This window comes from Bos indicus, chromosome 5 (assembly GCF_029378745.1).
Source record: "Bos indicus isolate NIAB-ARS_2022 breed Sahiwal x Tharparkar chromosome 5, NIAB-ARS_B.indTharparkar_mat_pri_1.0, whole genome shotgun sequence".
Classification (NCBI taxonomy): Eukaryota; Metazoa; Chordata; class Mammalia; order Artiodactyla; family Bovidae; genus Bos; species Bos indicus.
This window is the reverse complement of record NC_091764.1, coordinates 1628820-1655444: the sequence shown is the minus strand read 5'-3', so window position 1 is coordinate 1655444 and position 26625 is coordinate 1628820. Positions and strand designations below refer to the sequence as shown.

Genomic DNA, 26625 nt, shown 5'->3' with positions numbered 1-26625 from the left:
GGATAATGACATTAGATACTGATTAAAACAACTTTCAGATTCATCTCAAATTTAACCCTGTTTCATGTTAAGAAATAAAATGACACTGAAAGTTTCCCTTCAAAATGTTAAGAACAGAGGAGGAACCTACATAAAATAGTCAAAATTGACTGTCATCACTTTTTACTAAAAATGATGACCAGAACTACGGCAAATTCACCTTAGAAAATCAAGGAACTACTTTAAAAAAAAAAAAAAAAAAAACCTTAAGGACGTGTCTACCTAACTGTAAGTCAAAATTTAAGCCAAGCAATACAATATGCAATGGCAATTCTCTAAATCTCCAATACAAAAAGGTTGCCCATAGACTCCCATCAGAATTGAAAACACTTTTTACAGCACATAATATAGCTCAGCTGGTAAAGAATCCACCTGCAATGCAGGAGACCCTGATTCGATTCCTGGGTCGGGAAGATCTGCTGGAGAAGGGATAGGCTACCCACTCCAGTATTCTTGGGCTTCCCTCTTGGCTCAGCTTGTGAAGAATCCGCGTGCAATCCGGATAGACCTGGGTTCAATTCCTGGGTTGAGAAAATCCCCTGAAGTGAAAGGCTACCCACTCCAGTATTATGGTCTGGAGAATTCCATGGACTATCCATGGGGTTGCAAAGAGTCGGACACGACTGAGCGACTTACACTTTCACTTTCAATATTTTATGTGTTATTGGCAAGGACAGAGCACCTTGTGAAAATTAAAACAAACAATTCTTTTAAAAGTCAGACTAAGACACTTACCTGAACTATATCTATCTTAGCAATATCAACGGTTCAAGTTTACATGGTTATTTGCTAGCTGGTTCTGAGTAGGATTAAGTCAGACTTTACTTAGCACTGTATTATTATTATTATTTACATATAAAAAATGGTCCAAAGAGAAATATTACATGTTTAGTAAAAATGTTTTTAACAAGTAGTTTTAAAAATAAAACTTCACAAAAGTTAAACTTACTAAATGTCTTAAGATTTTTTAAAACTCTGAAGTAGACATTACATTACATAGTTGGGGGAAAAAAAAAAATCTCCCCAAAAGTCCCTGTCCAGGAAGAACAAGGACATCAAGATGTTCTCAGCAATTTCCTGAACAGCAGGAAATGAAAGGCTGGAGATACTGAGCTTTGATCCGTTTACTTTTTTTTCTGAATAGACTTACTCATTATTAACTGATGAAAGATAACACACATATGATATTAAAAACTACAATCTAATGGTTCTACTGTCATGATTGTCAGTTAAAGCTCAAGTAAGAAAAGTTCATTTGGTTCCCTAGTTCTCTGGGGTCGGAGGCAGGGTGCTGGGAATCTATCTAGTGGACCATTTTAGAACTACGTAACTTTTGTTTTACATTATTAACTTCACTTGTAGGAAGTTGCTTTACTGATTCAGATAATTGTATCCTCCAAGGCAATACTATACTCAATTTCATGCTAATAAAAAGTTTCTTTATAAAAGAGTCATGTTTCTCACTTCTTTCCACAACTCATTCAAATGACTGTTTCAATCATATAAAAATACAAGATGCACTAGGGTCTATCTTAGGGTTTTCTTTTTCTGATGAAGAACCAGCAGATTATTTCCAAGTGCAATTTAACTGAAAACACCATTTCAACTTCAGATTTATTTTAATGATATGTACAGAAGTAAACAAATTACAATTAAAATGGAATCAGTTATGTTCATTACACATAACTTAAATCATGCAACACTGCATGGTAAAAACAACAGCTTCATTCATATACAAAAGAGCATTATTTTGAGACTCGTTATAGTATAGTGAAATTTTTGACGTAAGCTTTTGGTAAAGAGTATTTCATAAAAATTTAAAGACCTGATTAATCAGTTAATGCATTATTAGGAAAGATAGTAAACATTATTAGTAAAATGAGACTATAAGCAATTAACTTGAAAATTACACCAGGTATGGGGTTGAATGTAGTCTCCTGAAATAAATGTTTGGTTAAGAAAATAGCTTTGAAAAAGATCTCATACTGAAGCTATGTATTTACTTTGTGAAATCAGGTTATATAAATCAATAGTCAAGTTTATTCAGTTAAAGAAAATATGCCTATCCTTTCTTATACTCATAAATAAGTACTTATACAGTCTTTATATACAAGTGAAGAAAAGTTCAATGTAAAAAATATACTGCCAATCCACTTATTATGGTTGAAATAGCTCTTTATCTACACATTAAATTGCATTGATGAAAATGTCCAATTTAAATCACATTCAACCAGTGTAAATATTTAAGCTAAGTATTTTTGTAAACAAGAGAGAAAAATAAATTCTTTCATTTCATCACTGGGCCACAGTCTACTTCTCAGCTTAGAAAGCTATAGAAAGGCTCAGCATTTCATCAAATCCAAACCTGCTAAACTTGGAGTAAACAAAGTGAATGTTTTCAAAGTGCATAATTTCCAACTCATCCACTTGTACTATTTTTCCAATTCCAGTTCATCAGCAAGAAAATACAATGTACTTAGCTATAAAAAATACTAAGGAATGTTATTGAAAAGGAAAGGCTATTTGGTAGAAGTAACTACAAAAATAATTAGTTTAAATCTCTGTAAAGCTTTAATGCAAGAACATCAGTACACATTCTTTCCATAAACCTTAAAGCATGATCAATACCAAGATTTCAAATTTCCACCTTTCAAGTACTTGAAAAAGAGTTGTAACAAAGTGTCTCTTCAAAGAATGATCATGCAGGTGTTAATCTGCTGACATTTGGGGACATGGATATCTCTGTTGGGTTGTCATCTCTGCCTCCACTGGCAGTAAGGACAAGTAACAAGTTACTCTGAAATGCAGATGCAGGACAAATAGTCATGCCAGTATTTTCATCTTCCCCATTGTCTGAATCCGGTGTTGTAACTTCACTATCCTGAAGCCCCAGGATCTCACAAACTGCTTGTGGCAACTCCTGAAGAAGAAGAACCAAATATAAAATCATCATTCACCATTGAGGAAAAGTAATCACAAATTAACACTTACTTTTTAAGATATCATCAAACATTTGTTCTAACAGTGCAATTGTTATGCACCTTCTCAGACCTTCCTTCTCCACTCGAAATGAAATCCAAATCACTCTTTTTAGTAAGTGGTTTTCTGATCTTCTATTCTTAATTAGCCACTCCCCACTCTACCCCCACCCCACCACTCCCACAAACATACTGTTTTCTAACATTTTGCATTTATTTCATTCTCTTTCATTCTTTTCCCTCAATACACAAACATTCCTTAAACTTGAAAAGTAGCACTGACAAGTTTTTAACAGAATAGCCATCAAATAAGTGAACTAAAATAGGGCTTCCCTGCTGCTTCAGTGGTAAATAATCCACCTGCCAATGTAGAAGACACGGATTCGATCCCTGATCCAGATGCCATGGAGCAACTAAGCCTGTGCGCCTCAAGTACTGAGCCCGGGAGCCTCAATTACCGAGCCCATGTGCTGCAGCCACAGAAGTCCGAGAGCCTGAGCTCCCCAACAGAGGAGCCCCTGCAGGGAGGAGCCTGCGAGCCGCAAGGAAGAGCAGCTGCCACTGTCCTCAACCAGAAAAGCCCAGGCAGCAATGAAGTCCCAGTGCAGCCGTAAGTATATAAATACATACAATTGTAAAGAAAAAAACTGAGCCAAAATAAATATTTGGAACCATGAACAAATGACACAAAGACTAAATAAGAATTCTCTTAAAAATCTGAAAACCAAAATACACCAAAAGTATAATACTTTGGTTTAAATTCAGGACATAACACCTCAAACTTGCCTTGTTTTTAGAGATAATTAAGAGCTTGACTGATATAAATGTAATAACACTGACCAAATAATATTCATTTAATTATTTCTGATTAGCATCTGTCTTTACTTGAAGACATTATATATTTAATATGAGGTCCTATTCTGTGTTCACTAATTTGATAATATATCAATGCTTCTACAGCCTCTTGTTGTTGCCAAAGTGTTTTCATTACTTTTATCATTCCGTCTTATTACTGTTTGTCTCCTAGCATAATTATTCAATTGTTTTCAATTAAGTGCTGTAAATCTATAATGGTAAACAAATGTTAGCCAATACTTTGTGTCTGCCATCAACTTACTAATTTAACTTCTTTTAAAAAGAAAAATTTTATGACCTCAATCCACCAAAATCATAGACAAAAAAATCCGTTACTTAAAATACTGTATACCTTGCATTTTACCATCTGTAGTGAAATTGCTTCTGCCTTGCATAATACATCTTCCACATCAATTTTCATGGACAATTCATTGATATGCTAGAATAAATCAATAAAATAATTGAAACTGAAACACTATTATACTCTATTACACAATTTATTACTAGTTATATTCAGTCAGTTCAGTTCAGTTGCTCAGTCATGTCTGACTCTGCAACCCCATGAACTACAGCATGCCAAGCTTCCCTGTCCATCACCAACTCCTAGAGTTGACTCAAACTCATGTCCACTGAGTTGGTGATGCCATCCAACCATCTCATCCTCTGTCATCCCCTTCTCCTCCCTCCTTCAATCTTTCCCAGCATCAGGGTCTTTTCTAATGAGTCAGTACTTCGCATCAGGTGGCCAAAGTATTGGACTTTCAACGTCAACATCAGTCCTTCCAATGAACACCCAGGACTGATCTCCTTTAGGATGGACTGGTTGGATCTCCCTGCAGTCCAAGGGACTCTCAAGAGTCTTCTCCAACACCACAGTTCAAAAGCATCAATTCTTTGGTGCTCAGCTTTCTTTATAGTCCAACTCTCACATCCATACATGACTACTGGAAAAATCATAGCTTTGACTAGATGGACCTTAACTGGCAAAGTAATGTCTCTGCTTTTTAATAAGCTGTCTAGGTTGGTCATAACTTTTCTTCCAAGGAGCAAGCGTCTTTTAATTTCATGGCTGCAGTCACCATCTGCAGTGATTTTCAAGCCCCAAAAAATAAAGTCAGCCAGCTTCCCCATCTATTTGCTATGACGTGATGGGACCAGATGCCATGATCTTAGTTTTCTGAATGTTGAATTTTAGCCAACTTTTTCACTCTCCTCTTTTACTTTCATCAAGAGGCTCCTTAGTTCTTCATAGCTTTCTTCCATAAGGGTGGTGTCATACTAGTTATATTACACTGCAGATAAAATCCTCAAAACAAAATACCCTCAGACTACAAGTAAACAGGTAATTTAATATATCCCTCATTAGATCATTTCAAGTTTTAAAGCTAAGGAACAGCTATTAATAATAAGCTTATGGAACATTAAATCCAGCAGCTGTCCCAAGTTTACTATCTCAAAGTTATAAGCAAAAGTATTACTTTGTTTAGAAAAGTAAACAACATAAAAGAGCATTTGTTGACTTTGTTTCTCTAATTAGCAAGGAAAAAAAATAATTGGCCAACATGTTCAACTTGCTGAACTGTCATTCTCAGAGAACTGGTCCTAGTATTGATTACTACTGATAAAATTTTAAGTCACTCAAGAGATTCAACAACACTCCAAGGAAATGTTTGTTTTCCAACAAAAAGAGGAAAGAGTCAAAATATTAAAATCTAAATTAAAAAACTACCTTAAGTATTTCATTAAAGCCATAATGTTTTTCCATTATTTGTTGTTTTTCTGACTCCAGAATAGCACAACAGAGAAGAAGATGAAAATTTTTACATGGTAGTTCAGTCCACATTACCTATAGAAAACAGAACACATATTTAGTAAACTCTATCAATTCTAAAATATTTTCTTCATAGATATGATGCTCAATTCTGAGTGACTTCTATGCAAAGCAGAAGTTGCCTAGATGGAGTAGTTCATTCTTTTTCTACTTAAGAAATGAGGTGTGGGGAATGAAAGTCTTACCTTTTTACCCACAAACAATAAATGAATTATGATGAATTTCAAACACATCTCTTTAGGTGACTACAGTTAGCACTGAGCCTAATCAATACTATAAATGGCTAAGGTGTAAGGGTTAGAGGTATTTTCAATATTTTTCTGAACCTTCAGTTTTTCATTTTTAAATCATCTTCAGTCTCTGGGGGTGGAGGGAAAAGCTACATCATAGGAATAAAAATTATACACTACATGGAATCAAAAACATCCAGAGGTAGCTCTATATTCTAAAACATATTATATAATATATATAATATATATATATATAATATAAAAACAACATATTATATAATAAATCAGAATATCTCTAATTGTGACAAAAACTGAATCAACCACCCAAAATTTATACCCAAATGTGTACAACATTTGATCATTTCTTCCTAATCAATGTCCTAAAACTTAAAGTCTTCATTTCCTCTGGTTAATGTACTTACTATCTTTTTTAGAAAGATCAAAGTCTCATGTAAACAATATTATTAAAGTACCAGAAATGTTCTTACTTCTTTTACTAAAAATAAACCAAGTAGAATCATTTTCAGACTAAATCCATTTTTGAAAGTTTAATTATAATGCAATTAACCTCAAAGAGTTCATTAAAAGTCCTAATTTATTTGGTAAACACAGATTAAGGAGTTATTACAATTATTGAAAACTTTTAAAAAGAAGCTGAGATACTAATTTAATGAAATTGATAAACTTTAAAGTACAATTCTAGATCAAGAACATGTAAGTTTTCCTTCTAATTTCAAACAAAGTGCTCCTCCACAAAGCAGGGATCCTTCAGTTAGTGGATCACCTTCTCTAATGGGAGCATAGCCTCCAAAAGTATAGGAATCAACCTCCAGGTGTAAAAGCCTCATGATACTCACTGCATATTAAGTTTACTTATTATTCAAACAGAGTATTTCCCCCATTCTTTCCTTGGCAAAGTTTCTGTCACCTTTACTTTTATAAAGATAAGGCAGTAGATGGTCATTATGCCGATAGTCTATTTCGAAAGCACTACAATCTGTTAACAATTAACAGATATATGAGAAGAAAATAATACTTTCTTGCTTTTCATCATGAGTTGCCTTGGGTACAAAATGGAATAAAAAGATACAAACCAAAAACATGATCATGAATACTCTCTAGAGTGAGGAAAAGGGTAATGGGGCTTGGGGTGGTGATTAAAGATCTAAGCTATATCTTTCAATATTTTTTGCCTTGGAAAGAAAGAGAAAAGACTACTGGATTGGCCAAAAAGTTCATTCAAACAAACTTTTTGGCCAAATCGATAGAAGTAAATAAGGCAAAATTATTACATACGTTGAATGCAGATAGTAGCATGTTTGTTACATTATTCTTAGTATTTTGCTCTAACTTAAATTTCTTTAAAAAGCAGAACAAAAGTCAGTTCCCTCCCAATACTCCAGACTACAAATAAAGTACCATCTTAACTGACTGGCCTGCCAAAACTTCCTTAACTATATTTAAATCTACACCCAAATTCAGCACAGTCTCACATAAAGTATCCCAAGGTCAAATGGTCTACACAACTGGTTCTGGGAAACCTCCTGGCCCCCAGTCTCACAAGGATATGATCTACAGAAAAAAGCTCCCAAGACCACATATTCAGTTCAACATAGTTTTTAAGGAGAGACCAAAAACATCAGAATTTCAGAACTGCTTTAGAAATTTCAGCCAGGATACTATAATCCGTTTATAAAAACAAAATGGTTATTTCCATAAAAAGTGTTACATTTTTACAATAATTTAAGAACTTACCTCCCATAATCGAAGAATATCTAGAAAACTAAATTCCCTTTTAAATCTGATTAAAAGCCATCTGAAGCAAAAATAAAGGTATCCAGAGTCCTGGGACTCTACAAAAAAAACAAAAACAAAAACACCTTACTTCCTTTTAAATTATCTCAGAATAGGGTACCTATTTCAAACTCAAATTTTTCTGTTCATCTTGGGCTTAAAAGTCCTATAAATTTAATTGTCTTCTACTAATTCAAGGAAACGATTCAGAATTGCAGCCTAACTTCTTTAAAAGCAAACCACCAAATAACAGCTAACTCTCCATATCTCTTCAGGTCTGTGTCTGTGGATTCAACCAATCGTGAATGGAAAATATTTGGGGGAAAAACAAAATTCTAGGAAGTTCCAAAATGCAAAGCTTGAATTTGCTGTACTTGGCAACTATTTAAAAAGGATTTACATTGTATTTACAACTATTTACACAGCAATTATGTTGTGTGAGGTATGATAAATAATCTAGAGATGATCTAAAGTATATAGGAGGATGTGCATAGGCTATACGCAAATACTATGCCATTTTATGTAAGAGACTTGAGTCTCCTCGGATTTTGATATGGGGGTGAGAGTGTATGTGTGTTCAGTCACTCAGTCAGGCCCAACTCTTTTCAACTCTGGACCGTAGCCCGTCAGGCTCCTGTCTATGGAATTTTTCAGGTAAGAATACTGTAGTGGATTGCCATTTCTTCCTCCAAAAGATCTTCCCAACCCAGGGACAGTCCTCACAAATGAGAGATGACTCGTATTTCATAGTATGATTAAACTGTTTTAAGGCCGAACTGTACAAGGGGGACAGTTTGGTCCCAGTTTTATTCCTCAGAGGAACCCAGGCAACATTGGTGGGTTATACAGTCTTTACATTTTTTCTCTCTGCATATTACCCCACAATTTGCTGAGTATAGCTTTGTTTCACCCAACTCACCTAAGTAACTGCAAAATCCACTGTCCAACAACCGAAGTAAGGTACTTAGCTGAATAAGCTGGGTCTTCATGCCTTGCATCTGCTCTTCGAAATTTTGATGCTTTAAAAAAAAATATTCAGTAATAATAAATATTTTACAATACATAACCACTGATAATTGTGCCATTAAAATAAGGACAAATGTTGGACTTACACCATATTGATTATATTATAAAATCACAACTAATTAAAATGCTAAAAGATTATTTTTTCCCACTATTCAATTTTTTAAGATAAAGAATAACGCAGACAACAGCAGCTGTAGACTGACTCATATACTATTCTTATATCAAATAAGAAACCTGGGTGAAAGGAACATACATTTGGGATACAGACTTTTATCAAATCACTTTACTGCTAAGTATTTCTTCAAATTAACATAGGAAATAAAATTAATTTTAGCCTTAATATGTGTCCAGTGTTAAAGAATTAACTAATAATTTCTTATGATTTGATGACATTAAGGGATCTATGAAGTCAAAACCATTTTCAAGACAACAGCAATACTAAAACAATCTATGCATTTTGCACTTTAAACTCTCCCATAATTGTAAAGGCTATTAAAAGGCTATATATTGCAATAGACTGCATACAGGAACAGATGTGAAAGTCAGCTGTCTCCTATTAAACTAAATACTACACATTAAAAGAAAATGAAAACTGGAAGATAATCCCTCTTTTCAGTAAATTCTGTTTTATAAAAGTTATTTTTCATTTTTTAAAAATGTATGTAAAATTTCAGAAGGTTTATCTTTAAATGAATCTTATCTTTAAATGAATGTTATCTTTAAATGAATAAATAAATAAACATCTGGGCTTCCCAGGTAGCTCAGTGGTAAAGAATCCACCTGCCAATGTAGGAGATACAGGTTCCATCCCTAGATTGGAAAGATCTTCTGGTGAAGGAAATGGCAACCCACTCCACTATTCTTGCCTGGAAAATCCCATGGACAGATGAGCCTGGTGGGCTATAGTCCATGGGGTTGCAAGAGTTGGATACAACTTAGCAACTAAACAACAAGATATTTATAAATTTCCTAGAACTTTTCATAACAAACTTCAACAGATATAACCCACATAAACAAAAGCTCTTAGAATCTGCAATAATATTTGAGTGTGGAGAGGTCCTGAGATCATAAAGTTTGAGAACTACTGTGGTTTAAATGTTTTAATCTCTGAAAGTGAGTAGATTTGCTACCAAAAGTTCAGTCAAGGTTTGGGGATGGGGAGGGCACCAAAATAAATGAAAGGTTTCTTATGATTATGATCCCTTTAACCCGCACGTTCTAACCCCTTTATGGTGAACTACTGCCCTAATCTTTGTGAAAAGCCTAAGAATAACATCCTTTCCCTCTCACATTTCTTTTAGTCTTTGAGACAATAATAGTGCTTTATTAGAAGTATCTATCAGATTAGTTGGTTAAAAAAAAATTTAAGGCTACTGATTCTCAATAAACTGGCTTCTCTTTAGTGATCTGAATAGTTTAATTAGTGAATGAAATGCTTTAATAGATGAACACAAGTTTTTGGGATATAGTTTCTTCACATTTCCCACAGAAAAATAAAAGGGAAAGGCAGTACTAACTCTTTGATTAACAGTATAATTTTTGCTGCGACATGGCCAAAAGCTTCCATTGTATTGGAAGTAACAACGTGGCACAGCCACTGCTACAAAAAGTAGTATTCCCAAAATGATAGAAGCCAACTTCAGAAAAGTAGCTATTCCTGCAGAAAGGAAAAGGAGGTCGACAATGGATACACAAAGGGCTTCAAGTCGAACTATAAATAAATGTGTATGTACATTACATATGTATGTACATGTGTGCATTATACACATATGTATATGTACATATATACAGTTATGGGTACTGTATATGGAAAGGGGTAAGAAGGAAGGGCAAGTGAAAACTATATGGCAAAATGAATGCTGGCTCTAAGGAAGTTCATTAGATCATTTTGCAGTTGCTTCTATAATATGGTGGTAACAGACAGAAGTCTATGCCTAGACCAACACTAGATGTGAATAAATACCAACAAAAGTGAATCTACAGACATTGGATTCAGCCTCCATAAAGTAGTAAAAACTTACATGAAATAAAGCTGTAAAACAAAAAGAAGGAATCAAACAGCAGAACAGACTCAAGGACACGAAAACAGTAACAATGCAGTGGAAATAATTGTGCAGACTATTTTGATTGTAACTTACTGCCCTTTCATATTATGAAATGTTTCATGTTATGTTTCATATTATGAAACAAAAGGTGTTAGTAGACATTAAGAAATCTTTTTAGAATAAAGACTAGAAATATCCCCAGACCGTTGTCAATGAAAAAGGCAAACAGACAACATCTACTGTGAAAAAGACAGAACAAAGAACTTGAACCTCCATACACAAAAATGACAAATAGACTGTGAAATGTGTATTAAAGATGTTCAGAAAGTGGTCTTTACATCTGAGGCCTAAGTACACGCACACATATGCATGTATATACGTATCTGGCACACAAGATAATATATTTGAACATGCCAGTTTTAGCTCTTTATGAAAACTACTTCTGTAATGAGATGGTTAGATAGCATCACTGATTCAATGGACATGAATTTGAGCAAACTCCAGGAGCCAAAGGAATCTGGAGTGCTACAGTCCATGGGGTCACAGAGTCAGACACGACTCAGCAAATGAACAACGACAGAAAAAGTAAATGCCGTACGTTTGTACTAATTCTGAGAAAACCTACTATAAGCTGAGATCTAAACTGAGCACTGGGGAAATATTCATGTATTTATTTTACAAAACTCTGTTGAACACCTCATGTCAAGCATTGGGAAAATTCTGGAAGCGTATCACAAAACGAGTTAAACAAAGACATGACCTCTATCATATTAGCTCTAGTGAAAAGAGGATAAACAACAAAAACACAAGGAAAACTTGTTTAAACAACAGTTTTTATACAATTATTATCAGTTGTACAGACCTTTTTAACAAATGCCTCAGGTTTCTAGAACGCTTATGGAACTAAGTATATGGAACTAAGAAGGCAGGTAAAAATCAACCAATCAAAAAGGTAAGGAAGACAAACTATGATATTACCAGATTACTGCAATTAATAATCTTTCTAAATAATCCAAAAACATTAATTCATGATAAAGGACTATATAATTTGAATATTTATTACTTTAATAGTAAGAAAATATTTGAAAACTATCAAATCTTATTAAGTATGGAAAAGAACTAGGCGAAGTAACGATGAGTTGGAACCATGGAGGAGAGACTTGAGAAAACAGATAAAACTGAGACAAATTAGAAGGGGAAATAAAAACAGGCAAGCAAGAAAGGAAGAACAGAAGTCATCAAAAAACAGAAGCAATCAAAAAGTTTCACATCTGTATCCCAGACTCTATATTACAAGAAATCATTGCATATGATTACAGATTTGAAATCTTTATCCCCTTACAAGCAAGCCATTTCAATATCCGACCATCAAGGGCCAGCATTAAGAATATTAATTTTATTTTGAACAAGTACAGAGACCTATGTAGTCAGGTCTTTGGATTTCATACGCTTTTATCTGCTCTTAGCCCCTTTGCTTTTTTTCCCCTTCCACTTTCTAAAGATTACTTGAGAAGACTGTTCTATTTATTTTCCTGTTAATACTCTCTGTGTACTATTGTCCTAGAACTCTGTCTCTAAGATATATCAATGATAATAGATAAAATGTTCTTCGTAATAATATGTATATAGACAGTTCAACTCTAATAATCACATGCTTATGAAAAAACTAAGAAAGTGTCAATGTTACAAATAGTTCAAAAACATCTGGAGAAAAATCAGTCACTATAATGATAAAATCTAAAATGTTCACAAAAGGTAAGGATATTACTTGGCATGACTAAGCTTTATCTCTGAAACAGATGAAATGAAACTACCTCACAAGAACTGAATCATCTACTTCATCAATATTCTATGATTCATTACCCATCTGCAGATCATAAGCATTTACCAATATTAAATCCTGATTATTCCTATTCTATAGGCACTTACTACCTACTTTTTATATTAAAAACATTACCAGCATTTCCAAGCCTCTTGAAAGAAACAAACAACTGAGCAATTTTTTTTAAGTTCTACCATGACTGGCTAAATATAAACATCTATTTTATATAAGATTATTATATAACTAAAATATTCAAAATTAGTTTGATTAACAGAAGGAATCTCTGTTCTTACCATTTGGTCCATGTAGGAGGCAAAGCACCAAAAGGCATCCACTTCATTTTCCATCACATATAACAGAGGTGAAAGTAAGTCACTCATTCCTTGCACATAGCCTTAAAAAAAAAACAAAAAACAAGAAAAACTAATCTTACCTCTAAAAACCTAAACTTTCTGTATCCATCTATGCATATCTCCACCAACTCACTTAAAATTACACCTTTTTCAGGTTTCACAAACTTGTGTATACTGATGTTCTTAAACAATGAGGAGGAAATCTAGCAACCAGGTGAGAAATGGGAGGTGCTTGAGAGGTCAAAGCAGATAAGTAACTGCTGTGTGTCTCAGTGTAGGTATCACTATCAGGAGAGGATAATACTAAAAAATTATGCGCAAAAGCATTATGATAAAGAGGGATGATGGGAAACCCAGAGAAACATCAAACTGAAAAGAACATAGTCAAAGAAGATTTGTGAAAGAACAGTCAAGAGGAAAGGGGGGCGGAAAGCAAGGGAGAAGAATGTTGGAAAAGTTAAGGGAAAGGAAGCTGCAAGGTCAGAGTAGACACCACCACCAAACTGCCATGAATAAGCCAAGTGAAATAAGAACTAAAAGGGGTCCAACTGATTTAGCAACCAGACACTGGTAATCCACACAAAAATAACCACAACAAAATTAACTCTTTTAATTTCTCTTTTTTTTTTCCTTTTGCTGTTACTCTAACCCAACCAATGCTAGCAAATGGGCTTAAATCCGATCAGTATTTTGTATCTAAAACTGCCATTTCAGCCATGTTTCTCTTGATGCTCTTACAGTTTCTCAATCATGAGACTAATTTAAAGCCCTTGATTAAAAGAAAAATTGGAAAGTTAAAGAATCAGGTTCTCCCTTAAAAAACAGAAAGTCTTAGCTTTGCTTTTCACCAGACCATGTCAAAAGTCTTAAAAATCCTCAATTTTCTTAACTATTTTACAATTAGATTTCAAACTTAAAATACAGAGACCTGAATGAGCCAAGGGACAAGAGCTCTTACAAAGCCTTTTCACATACATATTATCATTCAACTTTGGTAACTTGTGTATTTGTTAAAGTTACACAGAGAAGTTTTTCCCCCAATGACAGTCTGAGGAAAACAGGCTTTCATTTGCAGAACCAAAACTTACATTCTTATCATTCACCAAAATCTATGTGCACTGAAGTCATTTAAAACAGTATGCATATTTTTAAAGGAGAGGGGATATTTCTGAAGAAATTATACATAATTTTACATCATTCTTCCTATTTTGGAAGAAAGCTTTAAAAATGACCCCAGGAAGCAGGTAAGCCAAAGTCTCTTAAGAAAACTTGGGTTAAAAGTGTAATAAAGACACCCAGTTCACTTCGGGATCTCCCTACAAACAGAAGTCTAGTTCTGTCTGCTGTTAGCCACTCCCTGTCATCTGCTGCTATGCCTAATCCCCATAACCTCACTATGCCTGCACTACACCCCGTGGGAAAGTACAGCTCCATGCACATTAGTGCACACGCACGCACACACAAACTTGGGTCCCTTATTACAGTGCTGAGCAATGCAGTAGCCAAGACATTTAGAGAAAAGAGCTAGAAAAAACGGCGTATGACGTGATACCTAAATGTAAGCATTCAAACAAATTTATTGCAGATGCTTTTTAAAAAAATAATACACACTTGTGATGATGAATTTTGTATGTCAACTTGAGTGAGCCACAGGATGCCCAGATGTCTGGTTAAACATTATTTCTGGGAGTATCTGCAAAGGTTTTTCTAGAAGAGATTAGCACTTGAATTGGTGAACTGATTAAAGCAGATGGCTTTCAGAAATGTGAGTGGGCATCATCCAATCCACTGAGGCCTGAATAGAACAAACAATGGAGGAAGACTGAATCTGCTCTCTGCCTGGTTGCCTGACCTGAGACATCTATCTGCCCTCAGTGCTCCTGGTTCTCATCCCTTCAGACTCAGGAATGAGACCTATACCACGGCTCTCCTGCTCTCAGAAGGCTTTAAACTACACCACTAGCTTTCCTGGGTCTGCAGCTTCTAGATGGCAAACTGTGGACCTGTTAGTCTCCATAATTACATAAGCCAGTATCTTATAAGCGATCTTTTTTTCTTTCTTTCTTTCCCTGGCTAATACAACATTTTTCTTAAGAAAAAAAGTAGGTTAGAAGGAAGACTAGGCTGTTATCACCAAAACTTTCCTACATAGCAATGACACAATGAAAGCAATGACAAACATAAAGGCTAAACCAATCAAAGCATGAAGGAAATTTATCTGAATTCAACAAAGTGCAAAAGAGTACCACTTTACTGGGTCTGACTATCTATAGTCTATAATAAAAGTATTTCAAAGTGTGCTATTCAAAAGATTTACAAAGCACCTTTCTTCTGGGGGAAAACGAGTTTTATTATAAAGTTATAATGAATAAAAATTTCTAAGAAGCTAATTTAATCCTTTAAGTCTTCAGCTTTCATACCAGATCAGTACTATATTTCTTCTGTAAGTTTTAGTTAACCCAACTAGTCAAATTATTCCTCATACTCTTGTTGCTTTTAATCTATTTTATTGTATACATGATGTTCTTTGGGGTATGTCATGAATTGTGGGGGTGGAATTAATGCACAAATTCCTTTTAATTAAAGAAAGATTAAAGCTGTTTAAATTAGCATTCAGTGGTGTTCAGACTCTGCACTAGTGCTGACTGATGCAAATCTTAATCATCAATGTCTGAAGAAGTTCCCCTATTTTCATAACAAAGTTGTTTCCATTGGGAGGTGTTAGAAATGAACTCATCATCCTAATGTACACATTCTTAAAGAAAAAAAGATTTCATCTTTACATAGGTCAATTTTCCAGGTTAATGAAGCTTATTCAGTTATTAGAGAATAAAACTTAAAAAAAAAAATCTTAAGCGTTGGAAATCATTTTTTTTCTACTGGACACACTCCTGCCTTCTTACATACAGTATTCTGAGTATAATTTAACCTTCTGTTGATTATTCAGGATTATGATTATAAACATACATTGTAGAAAAAGAATAGGTACCTCCCACAGAAACACCTTAGGTGTACCATCTACACTAAGTAAAAGCTACTCTTCCTTGAGTTCTTCTGTCTGCTTTTGGTAATGTTTGTCTTCTGTCTGCTTTTGATGGTTTTTGCCTTCCTCCTCACTACTAATGAGATTGTATTAAATGCAAACACACCGATACCTCATCTGTGGGCTAAGAAGCCAAACAACTCAATAGGACAAAATCAACTACAAAAGTAAACGTACAGCCCAGGTTACTTTACTGTGAGTAAATAGTAAGAAGGTGGGGGGCATCCACCTGCCCAATGCATGAGACGCAAGAGATGCAGGTTAAATCCCTGGGTCAGCAAGACCCCTCGATGAGGAAATGGCAACCTTCTCTAGTATTCCTGCCTAGAAAATTCCATGGACAGAGGAATATGGCAGGCTACAATCCACAGAGTTGCAAAGAGTCAGACGTGACTGTCTGCTATTTCAAATCCATGTCAAACAGCAAGCAATTTGGTCCAGGGCTTTACGAAAACTACCCTGGCTTCTTTCAATGCCAGAGTTCTTAATAAAATCCCTGGGTATGTTTTAGATAACTTAAGAATGTGGGGTTAATATAGACAAATGGAAACAGCAATTTATCCAAATAGCCTGTCTGGGACTCAATGCCTGGAAAAACTGAGCACTCAGGAACGACTTCTGAGAATATACATTAATCCCTACCTCACAATTACCTTTGGAGAGGATGCCTCTTTTTTATCTCTACGATAAAAGCCCTATTTCCAACAGTGGTTAACAGAAACTGAAATGGCAATAGGTCGGGGTGCTGAACATGTGGAGGTAAGAATGCAGCCTGGAAAATGCCCTGGTGGTCCAGTGGCTAAGACCCTGGGTTCCCAAAGCAGGGGGGGAGCTGGGTTCAATCCATGGTCAGCTAACTAGATCCCATATGCCACAACAGCCAAATAAATAAATAAAAATATTTTAAAAAATGCCAGCCTGAAATAAAGAGCTGGGCCTCTACCCCCAGTCCAGTATTTACTACTTATGCAGCCCTGAGTCACTCTCTAAATCAATATAACTTTATTCATACAACTGGGATTATTAATCCACTTCTTAAAAAAGAATGCTAATACAATCAAAATTGAGCAGGACAACACTCGGTCACCTGAGAAGCATTCCAGTCCCTAGTATTTTCAGTGATCCAATCTGGGGTTCATTATAACTGTGACCCGACAGGACTGGGCACATTTCACATTTTAAAGAGAAATCTGTGATATTCACTTACTGTCATAAGAGGCTGATGCTGCAAGATCCTCAAGGGTTTACATCTTTCCCTAACCCACATGTAAGAAGCCAAGAAGAATTCTCGGTTCATAGATACAAACAGTGAAGAAAATATACTCACAGTTCAAGGTTCACTTGGGTTTAATACGACAAATACCCAACTGCCTTCTCCAAAAGAAAGTCTTAAGTTCTATTAAGGTAATCTGGAAACAGCTACCCTCACTATCCTCTACTTGGGAGTCACTAACATCAGTAGGTAACTGAGAAACTTGTCCACTCTTTATACTCACTTAAAGGTGGATGCTTACGAGTTTGTTGATCCCTTAAAGAAACAGTTCAAATCCTCTCGTCCCTTAAAATACTGTTTCCTCAGGTTTTCTAGCCCTTAGCATCCCTTTCCCCATGCAATGCCCCAATCCAACCTCCAGCCCCAATCTTTCCAACCCATTCCTGGTAGAAAGCAGACTAACCAAGAAAAAAGAGTAAAGTTTCACACGCCCTAGGTAATTATCTGCACCTCTTATCTATGCTATCAAATCAGCATTTTTCTTCACAAGGGAGAAAGTCTATCAAAAAAAGGTTTCCAAACTTTCTCAGGTCACAGTACGCCTCAGGAATTTTTTTCCAAGGCATCCCAGGTTCAAAAATATTAATAACATTTCCATTTATTAAACATATCCAAACAACTAACGGAGAAGGCAATGGCACCCCACTCCAGTACTCTTGCCTGGAAAATCCCATGGACGGAGGAGCCTGGTAGGCTCCAGTCCATGGGGTCGCTAAGAGTCGGGCATGACTGAGCGACTTCACTTTAACTTTTCACTTTCATGCGTTGGAGAAGGAAATGGCAACCCACTCCAGTATTCTTGCCTGGAGAATCCCAGGGACAGGGGAGCCTGGTGGGCTGCCGTCTATGGGGTCGAACAGAGTCGGACACGACTGAAGTGACTTAGCAGTAGCAGCAGCAAACGACTAAATAAATATGTATATCCTATGAACTTTAGGACCTGTTGGACACCACACTACATCTCAAACTTTGGAATCCAATTGGATGCCACCATCCTCATCTGTTTTCTCACAGTACTTGCTTATCACAGCAAAGTCAAAAACTCTCCTTTGTAAACACAACTTCATCAGAAGGAAGGAATGTGGTGATCTAGCGCTGAAACCCGGAACAACTCCAGCTGGTAGTTAGGGCAGCGTCCTACAGATGTCCCTCTGTCTCCCTCACACATGGAGAACACCCGACACTGGTCCCGTCAGCCTGCTGTAGCGGCCCAGTGCTCTCTGCAGCATGGTCTGGGAACCACAGCCTTTTAAGTTTCCAGCCCCCAGGAGAACAACCCCTATAAAAACTAGGTCACAGAGCTTCTTACATACGTCTAGCAGCTTAAAAAATTTAAATTCTAAATTAAACATACATTTTTAAATGAAGGTATCAGAGGAGAACTTACCTAAATCAAAATCATACATACAGTAGGTCATCAAAATGTCATGAAGCAAAATCAACCCTGGATTATCTTGGCCTTCATAAAACTTGTTTGTTCGATCTGTTCTGTTAACATCTTTTTCTGAGAAAGAAAATCACATATTTGAAAACTTTTAGAATAACAGATTTTTATAAAGCTCATATCATACAAGTAGTTATTTTTCTTGTTATTAATTTTACTCTCTTACTAAGCTTTTACTTAACGAAAAAGTTCATCAAATTCCATTTCAGATAAGCAATAAAGCTAACATTTTGAAATTTTTTTCCCAAGTCAGTCCACCTCCTCTTGGGTATATTTTAAAATATTTTTCAATTTTTATCTAAACAGAAACCTTTCAATTGAATAGCAGGAAATATTTTTAATTAATTAAAACCAACACCAAGTAGTAACAGTTCACATTAGTTAGCAATAAAAATGCCAATCATGAATACATGTGATAGGCAATAGTATTCGAAAACAGTAATGAAAAAAGTTAATATGCAGCCAAGTGTAATCAAAGAGATTTGTTTTCATAATTGCTTCATTCATTATAAGAAGTATTATCAATTTCTTTGTCATGTTCCGTAATCATCTTTAGGACAAACTACTTCCGTATTCTCATATATACATTATTCAGTTTATATGAGCAATCTATTTTAATTCTGAAAAAATGAAAATCCATTTTTCTGGAAATGATTTTAAGACACTAAAAAAAGATCTGGGAACATCACCAGGAGTGTATCTCAACTACCTACTAGATGCATACTGCTGTGAAACACAATTAAAAAGGCATTCCTCAAACTTGAATCCCTCAGTAAATTAAGAAAAAATAACGTAAAGAAATTTACAGTGATTAACCTACTTTATAATCAGTTTTGTTTAAAAGTTATAACTGTTCTCTTCCCCATCCCTGCCCCAGTAAATGGAATAATCTGAAAACATTCTCAATTAACTGTTGTGAAGAGATGAGGAGGTATTTTACAACAAAGCAGAATCTAACATAGCATGAATTTAGATTCTGTAAGAGTGTTTAAAAAATCATAAGGACAATAGTCTAGCTTTCTGCTAAAAGATACTACACTTGATTCAATAAATATAAGCACCTATCTATAGAACACTGTGAACACACGTTCAAACAAGGAAAAGCAACACCAAACAAATCATGCTATAAATGTCAAATTTCATTTAAAAACAGCTTTCATTCTCGTATCATGGTTGATAAAGAGGCACATGGTAAGTTATTTTTATTAACTCAAGTGCAATTTACATAGTCATAATGCCAACATAGAATTTCTTCCCTTACAGGTTTTTAAACACAGTAAAAAATTATTTGTGCCCTCAAGAACTATCTGTATTTCGTTCCTCTTGTGTATTTAGTAGACATGCCAGGCAGAAAACAAAAAGGTATCAAAAATGATACAAGGGAAGTGTTTCTAGAAAGAAAATGAGCACTGAATTTTTTTTTAAAGTCCTCATTAAATCCAACTCTCTAACTTGATGCAGCGAAGACTGAAGAAAAGCGCAACTACGCAGATTGCTCCGTTTTACATTCATCGTTACCAGCGTCGAGCGGACCCTGCCTGGCAATCATACTCTATTTCTCTCATGCGCTCCCTTTCTTTTTGTATTATTTTACATCTTCTCCTCTCCCAAGCCGCCAGTATGTTATCCTCCCCCTACACCTTATCTCTGAGGATCTTGCTTCCTATCTCTGAGAAAATGAAAGTTATCTGAAGAGAACTCCATAGATTCCTACTACTATAACCACACAGCAGCCTCTGTCTTCCTCCTCTATCATATTGCTACAAAGCTTCCGTGATTGTAGTTACAACTAAATGCCTCCTCTTGTGCATAAAAGCCATGCCCTATTGGCTACTCAAAGATAGGGTCCCAGTTAATTCTTGCTTCCTTCTCTAGTTTCATCCGGCTTTCAACCATACAGTTGCTTCTATCATCATAAAAATCTTTCTTAACCTCACTCTTCCCTCTAATTGCGGCCCCATTTATTCTGGTTACAGCAAAACTTCCTGAAAGAACTGTATATATTGTCTCCATGTCCTCTCTTCCCATTTCCTCTGGAACTCACCTCCAATCAGGCTGTCACATCCACCACTCCACCAAAATTCCTTTTCCATCAAAATTGTTAGGGATCTCTTTATCACTCTGCTCAACAGTCAATCCAAGTTTTCATCTTACTTAACATCCCAGTCACTCCTTCTTGAAACGCTTTCAGCTAACCTCAGGACAAATTCTCACGTCTTCTCTCCTTTTTCTCTGATTGTTTTCTCACCCTCTTTTACTGATTTCTCCTAATTGTTCCCTGGTGGCTCCACTGGTAAAGAACCCGCCTGCAATGTGGGAGAACTGGGTTCGATCCCTGGGTTGAGAAGATCCCCTGGAGAAGGGAATGGCTACACACTCCATTACTCTGGGCTGGAGAATTTCACGGAGAGAGGAGCCTGGCGGGCTACAGTCCATGGGATGGCAGAGAGTCAGACACAACTGAGCAACTAACTCTCTCACTTTTCTTCAATCACGTACTTAACAAGAGGCAGTCTTGGTAAGACTCTACATAACTGTGCAGTCCATGGGGTCACAAACAGTCAGACACGACTGAGCAACCTTCTCTACAAATTAAAGTGCCTCAGGGCTGTTATCAGACCCCTTCTTCTCTAAATGCATCCACACCCTTGGTAATTTCATCTAGTCTCCTACCAACAGTATGTTGCTGCTGCTGCTAAGTCACTTCAGTTGTGCCCGACTCTGTGCAACCCCAAAGATGGCAGCCCATCAGGCTCCCCCGTCCCTGGGATTCTCCAGGCAAGAACACTGGAGTGGGTTGCCATTTCCTTCTCCAAAGCATGAAAGTGAAAAGTGAAAGTGAAGTCTCTCAGTCGGGGCCGACTCTTAGCTACCCCATGGACTGCAGCCTACCAGGCTCTTCCGTCCATGGGATTTTCCAGGCAAGAGTACTGGAGTGGGGTGCCATTGCCTTCTCCAATCGATATGTTGATGATCTCTAAATTTCTATCCCCAGCCCATAGCTCTCCCCTGAATTCCACACCTAATATATCCACTTTGGAGATTTGGTACTTACTAAAGATATAAGCATCTGAATGCAGAGTTCCAAAGAATAGCAAGGAGATATAAGAAAGCCTTCCTCAGCGATCAATGCAAAGAAATAGAGGAAAACAACAGAATGGGAAAGACTAGAGATCTCTTCAAGAAAATTAGAGATACCAAGGGAACATTTCATGCAAAGATGGGTTCAATAATGGACAGAAATGGTATGGACCTAACAGAAGCAGAAGATATTAAGAAGAGGTGGCAAGAATACACAGAAGAACTGTACAAAAAAGATCTTCATGACCCAGATAATCACGATGGTGTGATCACTCACCTAAGACATCCTGGAATGTGAAGTCAAGTGGGCCTTAGGAAGCATCACTAAGAACAAAGCTACTGGAGGTGATGGAATTCCAGTTGAGCTCTTTCAAATCCTGAAAGATGATGCTGTGAAAGTGCTGCACTCAATATGTCAGCAAATTTGGAAAACTCAGCAGTAGCCACAGGACTGGGAATGGTCAGTTTTCATTTCAATCCCAAAGAAAGGCAATGCCAAAGAATGCTGAAACTACCCCATAATTGCACTCATCTCACATGCTAGTAATAGGCACTAAGTAGATATTTATTAAATGAATGAATATATGATTGTCTAAAATAATATGATTTCTAAAAAGACCCCTGGTGATTCTAACATGCAGTCAAAGTTAGGAAACAATGCTCTAAAGACTCGTATTCCTGCCTCTCTTTTTTCCCTAGGCGATATCTTCCATTACCATGGATATTTACATTAACAATAACCAAATTTATATAACCTATCCAGACTACTGCAGATTACTGCCACTTGACATTCCATTTGTATGTCCTACCTTAAGATATATATGTAACATCTAATTCAATTTCACTATACTCCATGCCAACAACAACACTATACTTTGCCAACAAAGGTCTGTCTAGTCAAAGCTATGGTTTTTCCAGTAGTCATGTATGGATGTGAGGGTTGGACTATAAAGAAAGCTGCAAGCCAAAGAACTGTGGTGTTGGAGAAGACTCTTGAGAGTCTCTTGGACTGCAAGGAGATCCAACCAGTCTATCTTAAAGGAGATCAGTCCTGGGTATTCATTGGAAGGATTGATGTTGAAGCTGAAACTCCAATACTTTTTTGGCCACCTGATGCAAAGAGGTGACTCATTTGAAAAGACCCTGATGCTGGGAAAGATTGAAGGTGGGAGGAGAAGGGGACGACAGAGGATGAGACGGATGGCATCACCAACTCAATGGACATGAGTCTGAGTAAGCTCTGGGAGTTGGTGATGGACAGGGAAGCCTGGCGTGCTGCAGTCCATGGGATCAGAGTCGGACACCACTGAGTGACTGAACTGAACTGATACTCCATGCATCTCAGTAAGTAGCACCACCAAATGATCAATTTCTCAAGCCAAGAAACACAGTCCCATCCCTCATTTCTCACAAAGTCTTACCAATTTTATCACAAAATATAACCTGTATCAATCTACCTCTCTACATCTCCACCACCACCATCTCTTGTTTTGGAGTCATTCCTACTAAGTGGTCTCTTTGTTCCTACTCTTATCTTGATTCAATCCAATTTACATACAGCAGAGAAAATGACTTTAAAATATAAATAGGGTTTTACTTCAAATACTTCAACAGTTCCTCTTCATATTTAAAATAAAAGTCACCTTCTTGCCATGATCCACAAGGCCTACAGCTTATCTGCATTTTTTTTTTTAATACAGAGAATTCAGGGCTTCCCTGGTGGTCAAGTGGTTATGAATCCGCTTTCCAATTCAGGAACACAGGTTCGCAGGAACACAGGTTCGATCTCTGGTCCAGGAGGATCGCACATGCCACAGAGCAGCTGAGCTGCTCTGTGCCACATCTACTGAGTTCACGCTCTAAAGCCCGAGAGCCGCAACTACGGAAGCCCGTCCACCTAGAGCCTGTACTCGGCAACCAGACAAGCCAGCACGGTGAGAAGCCCACACCCAACAACAGAGAAGAGCCCCACTCCGCACAACTAGAAAGAGCCCACGCGCAGCACCGAAGGCCCAGTGCAACAAAAAGGAGTACATTTAAAAATAATACTTACAGAAAATTTATACCAAACAACAACAAAGAGCTTTTGGTAATTTTTTCTAAAGTCCTAAGGAATATTTTTGGGAAAAGGTATGACAGGAAAAAAAATGCTTTTAAACGAATGCATTATATACTTGTATTTGTAAAAAGCACAGTATAGTTGAAAGATCTGATTAGGAAAGAGTCTATGCTACGCAACGATCCAGATAGATGACTTAAGATAATTTACTAACCTTTTCTGAGCTTCCATTTCATTATCTGCTAAAAATGAGAAAATTACAGTAAATTTTGTCTCAATTCAAATTACGTAACAGGCATTTAAAACATCTAAATTTTTCTTTCAATTTCATGGAAACTGAAAACAGGACACAGGAAAGAGTGAGAAGATCAGTCATCACTGCTGCTGCTTGACAAAGGGAAGAAAGGACGGCATGTGGAAGGAAAGGGCTTAAAACACTGGGTTCGTTTTTCTCTAAGATCCCTTTCACTCCCAATGTTTCTAAGCAGGAAGGAAGAGTACATTATCGTTTTCCTACTGAAACAGAAAATAGCAGGAGGCTTCAGGTGGAAACTTCAGATAACCCCATTCCTCAAGATTTCCAAACTTTTGTCTTAACCACAGGAAGGATGTGGTTTCCTCTGGTCTAATTTACTTTTCAGGAAAATAAAGATTTTTTTCAATCAAACAAAGATCTCAGCATTTGTGTTTATGTATACAAAAGCTGCCAAATCAGTCTTTTATGCTGGGATTCCTATGATTTAGAGAAATTTTTCTTTCATGGGATGATAGTGATGATCATGGTGGTCAAAAGCATCCCTCAAATCTTTATTTATAAAGCTTACAGATACACAAAACCAAATATAAGAATTTTACAAGTTTCACTACTATCAAAAACTATCCTAAAATTATATAGAGGCCAGGCAACAAACAGTAAGCGTTAAAACTGGGTACTGCTCTTATTAACTACATGACATTTATGCTCTCAATGCTTCAGTTTTCTTTATCTGTAAAATGGAAGTTATGAACTGAACTTTTCAGGTAAACATGTGTAACAGTAACTACACACCTTCAGTAACTTATACCAACCTGGCCTTTATCATAAGAGCCAGACAATCCAGTAACTATTTGGTAAAAGTAATTCTTTTAATGTAAAATTCTATCAAGTATCTCTTCTTCAGAGAATAAATATTCCCAGATGAAGTTATGCAGTTCTTAAATACTGATAAAGATTTACTATCTGGAGTCATTTATTTGATTAAAAAATAAAATATATGTATATTTAAAGAAGGTCTTGAAGGATGTAAGCCAAAGCCTCTTAACCATTGCTGTTTTCTTTGAATGACAGAAACAAGATTTTTATCTCATTCTCTTAGGCTCATCTATAGTTTCTAATTTTTCTATAATAAACAAGGTATTTCTGTAAGGAGGAATACGATCATTTTTTAATGAAATTAACAAGCAAATAAAGTTAAACATTTCTTTAATTCATTTTTGGAACTCAAAATATATTAGTACTTATACTGGCTGCACTCATATTCCTATTGGAAGAGACAACCAAAAATATTAAACACACATTTTAAAACATTTTCCATTCTGATTTCTTTTTTTAAACTATAATTGACTTACAGTATTAGTTTCAGTATGTAACATAGTGATACTATTTTTATATATTATACTCCATTTAAAATTACTACAGAATAACAGCCACATTTCTCTGTACTGTACAGTATATCCTTTTGCTTATCTATCTTATGCATAGTAGTGTGTATCTCTTAACACCGTACTCCTATCTTGGCCCATCCCTCTTCCCTCTTCCCACTGATAACCACGAGTTTGTTTTCTACATCTATTATTCCGTTTCTGTTTTCTCATATACATTTGGTTCACTGTATTTTTTTATATTTCATATATAACTGGTAATAGATTATTCACCTTTCACCTTTCTCTTATTTGACCATACATAATACTCTCTAGGTCCACCCGCACCATTGCAAATGGGAGAAATTCATTCTTTTTTTATGGCTGAGTAAGGTCAGTTTTCATTCTAATCCCAAAGAAAGGCAATGCCAAGTAATGCTCAAACTATCACATAATTACACTCATCTCACACGCTAGTAAAGTAATGCTCAAAATTTTCCAAGCCAGGCTTCAGCAATACAAGACCTATGAACTTCCAGATGTTCAAGCTGGTTTTAGAAAAGGCAGAGGAACCAGAGATCAAATTGCCAACACCCGCTGGATCATCGAAAAAGCAAGAGAGTTCCAGAAAAACATCCATTTCTGCTTTACTGACTATGTCAAAGCCTTTAACTGTGTGGATCACAATAAACTGTGGAACATTCTGAAACAGATGGGAATACCAGACCACCTGACCTGCCTCTTGAGAAATCTATATGCAGGTCAGGAAGCCAGTTAGAACTGGACATGGAACAGACTGGTTCCTAATAGGAAAAGGAGTACGTCAGGGCTGTATATTGTCACCCTGCTTATTTAACTTCTATGCAGAGTACATCATGAGAAATGCTGGGTTGGAAGAAGCACAAGCTGGAATCAAGATTGCTGGGAGAAATATCAATAACCTCAGATAAGCAGATGACACCACCCTTATGGAGGAAAGCAAAGAGGAACTAAAGAGCCTCTTGATGAAAGTGCAAAAGGACAGTGAAAAAGTTGGCTTAAAGCTCAACATTCAGAAAACGAAGATCATGGCATCTGGTCCCATCACTTCATGGGAAATAGATGTGGAAACAGTGCCAGACTTTATTTTTGG

At 36.2% G+C, this 26625-nt stretch overlaps 1 protein-coding gene across 3 annotated transcripts in view; it reads right to left on the bottom strand.

Annotated features, from left to right (window-relative positions):
• Positions 1-1639: 1639 nt before the first annotated feature.
• The window catches only part of TBC1D15 (TBC1 domain family member 15), a 74022-nt gene continuing 49036 nt past the window's right edge, over positions 1640-26625 (bottom strand). For all 3 annotated transcript variants that reach the window (XM_070788819.1, XM_070788820.1, XM_019960182.2), the window contains 7 exons: positions 18677-18793; positions 12914-13014; positions 8647-8746; positions 7689-7786; positions 5602-5718; positions 4225-4311; positions 1640-2959 (listed from right to left, as the gene is read on the bottom strand). In XM_070788819.1, coding sequence (XP_070644920.1) covers positions 2738-2959; positions 4225-4311; positions 5602-5718; positions 7689-7786; positions 8647-8746; positions 12914-13014; positions 18677-18793 — 842 coding nt within the window. In that variant the 3' untranslated portion in view covers positions 1640-2737. The remainder of the gene's footprint in view (positions 2960-4224; positions 4312-5601; positions 5719-7688; positions 7787-8646; positions 8747-12913; positions 13015-18676; positions 18794-26625) is intronic.